At 45.9% G+C, this 4,998-nt stretch overlaps 1 protein-coding gene across 1 annotated transcript; it reads left to right on the top strand.

Moving 5' to 3' along the window:
• Positions 1-3,243: 3,243 nt before the first annotated feature.
• Positions 3,244-3,971, top strand: mrpl49 (mitochondrial ribosomal protein L49). Its single transcript, XM_080733794.1, has one exon. It carries the CDS (start codon positions 3,251-3,253, stop codon positions 3,812-3,814), a length of 564 nt encoding a protein of 187 aa, XP_080589920.1. The 5' UTR covers positions 3,244-3,250; the 3' UTR covers positions 3,815-3,971.
• Positions 3,972-4,998: the final 1,027 nt, after the last annotated feature.

The following is a 4,998-nucleotide window of genomic DNA, read 5'->3' as shown; positions in this document are numbered from 1 at the left end:
TATCTTCCCGATTGAAGAAGCCCTATTTTCCTGTAAAATATCTTCAGCAAAATTCAATGTTCTCTTCTCTGGTTAAAAACGCAATGAAACGTGTTACTCAGTCACTGCACTGACTGTAGTAGAGTACACTAGTAGGCTACAGTAATTACTGAGTCTCAAATAGCCAACCGGACTGACAAGTGTTACTGCCAACTCTTAAAGCAGTGTCGTCATAATTCTCTCTCTCTCTCTCTCTTTCTCTCTCTCTCTCTCTCTCTCTCTCCCTCTCTCTTACCGTGGGACTACACCAAAAAATGTGCACATACGCGCGCTATCCGTACGCCTGGTGTAGCCTGCTGAACTGACATACATTGGATCTATCCAAAACGCACATACGCGCGCGCGCCCCGCATACGCACGCATACGCACTGACGCGCGCGAAACGGCTTGGTGTAGTCCCACCGTCACACACACACGCGCACGCCGCACGCACGCACGCACGCACGCGCACACACACACACACACACACACACACACACACACACACACACACACACAGAGAGAGAGATACTGTGTATAAATGTAAATGTGTAAATTTCGGATAGGCTATAGGCCTATGGAACGTTTATAATGTTATCTTAATGGAAACAAGCCCCTATGAGCTTTTTGTTATACTTTCCTCTGTACAATCTGCAAACAAACTGTTAATAAAGTATTCAAACAACCAAACAAATGATATAATTATATATAACTAGCTAATAATAACTCAAGACGCCCCAGGGCGACATGCGCCAATTCTTGGCCAGTGATGTAGCCTATATCGGACCAGTAACCATATGGAGATCCATGTATATGTTACAGTATGTTTGGGTAACTCAGGACGTTCATTGTAAGAGCGCTTGTTTCGTTCACCACACACTAATCACCACCAGATGGCGACGACAGCCCATAGACAGCCATTCACTAGTGCAGGCGCTGACGTCACTCGTTTGCGACTCCCTTTCTTTATTTACTAGCCTAGCTGGGTGGTGTTTAGCCATTAGCTTAGCCATTAGCTTAGCCATTAGCTTACTATGAGCGTTTATCTTGGGCTTGCCCAGGCCTTACGGCCTGGGCATAAATATAACGATTGCATTCACCACGGCTTCGTAACTCGCGCGGCGCTCCGCCGGCCGCGCGGCCCTGGCCCGCTCTTCGCGGCCACTCGCGCCTGCGGCGCTCGGGGGCGAAGAGCAGGACCAAGGTCCGCTGGCCTTCGCGCCGCTTGCAATGTCGTGGACAATCGATGGGCTCCGCCTGGAGGACGTTGTTGTGGGCGACCGCTTGTTCCGCCCCGTGCGGCACCGCGAGTGCTCCGTTTCTCGGCCGTCCTGTTTCTCTAACATCCGGTGACATATATAGTCCTTTTATGCCCATACATGGAGATCCCTGTCTGAACCAGCCGCACAGGCTGTCTTCCTCCATGTATGTAGTCTGGGATCACTTCACTTTTCGGGTTTGTAACCGGTCTGGAGCGGAAACCACAAAACGTCATGTTGTAGTACTCAAGGACTACAATTTGGCCGGAAATATCCACCGGAAACAGTTTTAACCCAAAATAATTCCCCTGCGCTCAAGGACATCATTTTATGGCGTACCTAATAAACTCCTTGATGCGGAGTAGTTTCGCTTTTGAAAAATTCGTTTATGTTTTAGACCAACTTTTAGCGACCGGCAAGACCACACTAGGCTACTCGAGCATTTTAATAGGGATTGGGGAAACAAACGGTGGGAACCAAATCAAAGCGACGCCGCTTCTTCTAGTGGTTTCCGCGCTTTAGCAAGGAAGGTTAGGCAGGAACAGACAACACCCGAAAGTTGGCACACCATGGGACGCCGCCATGACACTTTTGGGTGGCGGAAGTGACGAAGTGCTCATAGACGCTAATGTTATTTTGGGTGGCCACCGGACGTGGCCACCCGCCACCCATGGAGCCTAGATGACGTTGGTGACTGTTCTTGCTGAGACCTTCTTTGGCTTTAGGCGGAAACCAAACGGCCTGTTGTGAACGAACACCAGGCTTTCTCTCTGAAAGCCTGGTAGGCGAGGTTACCATGTATGTATACAAGCTGTGACATTTCTCATGGTAAGAAGAAGATGGTCCTGACCCACTGTTGGGAACCAGTGTTAAAGTAGTGCAGTACAGGTGGATGTTAAGACATAAGCTGGCCTGTAGGCGGCAGCCACATCGAACAACAACGAATTTCAAACCGGAACAGAAGAGACGGAGACCATTCAACTTCCGTCTCATGCTCAAGGAAGTTATTTAAGAAGGAAGGGAAACACGTGACCACATGGGCATGCGTATGGAGCTCAGCATGGGTGCCAAACTGCAGCCGGAAGTTCGGCAGAATGCACAAGGCAGCCTGGGACGGCTGGGAGCAGCTCATGAATAAATACTATTTCTGAACAATTGAGACCTTTATAACATACTCAGCTCAGGAAAATAAAAGAAGGCATGTCACACATTTTTTTGTGCTGTGTGGATTTTCGATGTGTGCACTGTGTCATTTTATAGCAGTAGGCCTATCTAAAGAGCAAAAAGTATGTTTCTAAACGAGCCAAGTATCGCGAGACTATCCACCGTTTCCTGTCTGGGAACCAAATCTCGCGATACTTCGGGGACAGAAACGATTATTATTTACAGTTATTATTATTATTTCATTATGTACTGTGCACATCGAAAAGCAAGTGATTGTAAAAATACCTTTGGTATGTCTTCTTTTATATTCCTGAACAGATTAGATGACAAAGGTCTCAGTAGTTAATAAATAGTTTTTGTTCCAGTTTTGTTATATGAGATACTTTAATGGTTTCCTGTTGAAATAAGCTTAGTCTTTTCATGGATCTCCTTTTAGTAGACCTTGTACCAGTGAACTGTACCGTCATGAATCTGTACATTTTCCTATGCAAACTTCTAATAAAGCCTTCAATCAATCAATTTGTTCATGAGCTGATCAAGCCGGCTCCATTCACTGACGCGACCATGGTTTTCCCAACGGCCTTGAGCGCAATGGTGGGGGCGCGGGAGTGTGGGAAGCCTATTGCCCATCGGCCCCCACCTTTGCGCTCAGGGTCACTGGGAAAACTGCGGTCGCTTCACTGACATGTATTTTATCGTACTTCCGGTGCGAGTTCTGGCACCCATGCTGAGCTCCATACGAATGCCCATGTGGTCACGTGTTTCCCTTCCTTCTTAAATAACTTCCTTGCTCATGCTCCGGTGAAAACATGTCGGCTCGCTGCTGTTATTCAATCACAATGTTACACAGGACGTTTATCAACACTTTCAAGCTGCACAGCCGGACACTGGGAAGACCCGCCGTCCTGTCACGGCCACTGGGAAGACCCGCCGTCCTGTCACGGCCACTGGCCTCATCTAGTGCGGAAAGCAAGACGAGCCTGAAGATAGAGGAGTCCACGGAGGAGTACGCGTTCGTGGAACGACTGATCCCCCCATCACGGATCCCCACTCCTCCTAAACACGACGGTCCTTCCCCGTCTGGCTGGGTCCCTCCGTCCGAGACTCCTCCGGACCTGCCCTACATGATCCGTCGCTCTCGCATGCACAACATCCCCGTCTACACCGACATCACCAACGGCAGCCGCAAGACGACGCTCGTGCGAAAGGTAGAAGGGGACATATGGGCCCTGGAGAAGGACATCAAGGAGTACTTGAAGGAAGTCTCCGGCAGAGATTTGCCCACCCAAGTGAACGAGGTGACCGGGACTGTTCGCGTCAAGGGCCATTTCGATGCGGAGTTGAAGGACTGGCTTTCGAAAAAGGGATTTTGATGATCTGTGGAAGAGAACTGATCCAGTTGAATTGACAATTGAAAAACTTTTCCTTTTATCGAGGGACATGCCACCATATTAAAATCTGCCCTGCTGCAACTGTATATTACACCATCCATATGCCATCATGTGTGTGAATTAAAAAATCTATGGCAATTTGTCACAATTCTAAAGCCTTGCCTTGTTATTACACTGTAAATATAATGCTAAATATAATGCAAGTCTTACAACTTTGAACCTAAACGGTGAACCTTCTTTTACTTTGCATCTGCAGTGCTATGCCAACTCTGCCAAGTTGCTGCAGTCTGAGTGGAGATTGTGAGATTAAGCAGTGAGAGAATAATTAAATAGCCTATCAGATAGCTGATGTATAAATGATAACGTGACACTCATGTCAGTTTGGAGGGAAATCAATGTGGTAATTCAAAGTTGTCGAGTTGATAATGAAGTAAGGTCGAATAGGATTTTGATTGTACAACTTCGGGTATTCAGTTAAAAAGAATCTGTACAGTCAGTACATCATATATATTTACATCTATCTTTTTATCTATTGTTCATTTAAGGCATTTGCATCTAAATCCATTATTTAAAAGATTAAACCATGTGTCAAGTACCCTGACAAATGAAATTATTACACGGGTGACTGTGTGTGCCCAAGAAGAGCACAATGGGCCTTCCAGGAACTGCCAAATGCACTAATATTCTAATGTGGATCCCTCAGTTTATATTTCATTGTACAACTGATTTCAAATGAAAGTGTTGCAAGTAAAAAAAAATCTTTCGACTACTCATACGATGAAGACTTCGGAATTCATGGATATGTTTTTGTCGCATTCCTAATTTGATGACCAGTAGTGGTTCCCTATGGAGACACAAAGAGTCACCTCAAATTATTGGCTTAGGAATGCAACAAAAACTAAAAAATGTCCATTCTGCATGGGGTGAGTAATCGATAGACAAAACATCATTTTGGGGGTGAATCCCTTTAGTTTTATTTGCAACCAGTTCTCAGTCGTATGAAATATGAAGTATGCATTACACAAATACACTCGGCAGCAAACAACATCAAATGTATGACCAAACATATAATTACTAGATTTATTTAAGAACCACTAAATTAGATGCCACTAGTTCAATGGCCTTATGGAAAGGTGTATGGTTTGGGTATATGACAGGTGGTACTG

This window comes from Nannobrachium achirus, assembly GCF_963921795.1.
Source record: "Nannobrachium achirus genome assembly, chromosome: 9".
NCBI classification, from domain to species: domain Eukaryota; kingdom Metazoa; phylum Chordata; class Actinopteri; order Myctophiformes; family Myctophidae; genus Nannobrachium; species Nannobrachium achirus.
Note: the sequence above shows the minus strand (reverse complement) of the source record. Positions and strands in the feature narration are given on the sequence as shown.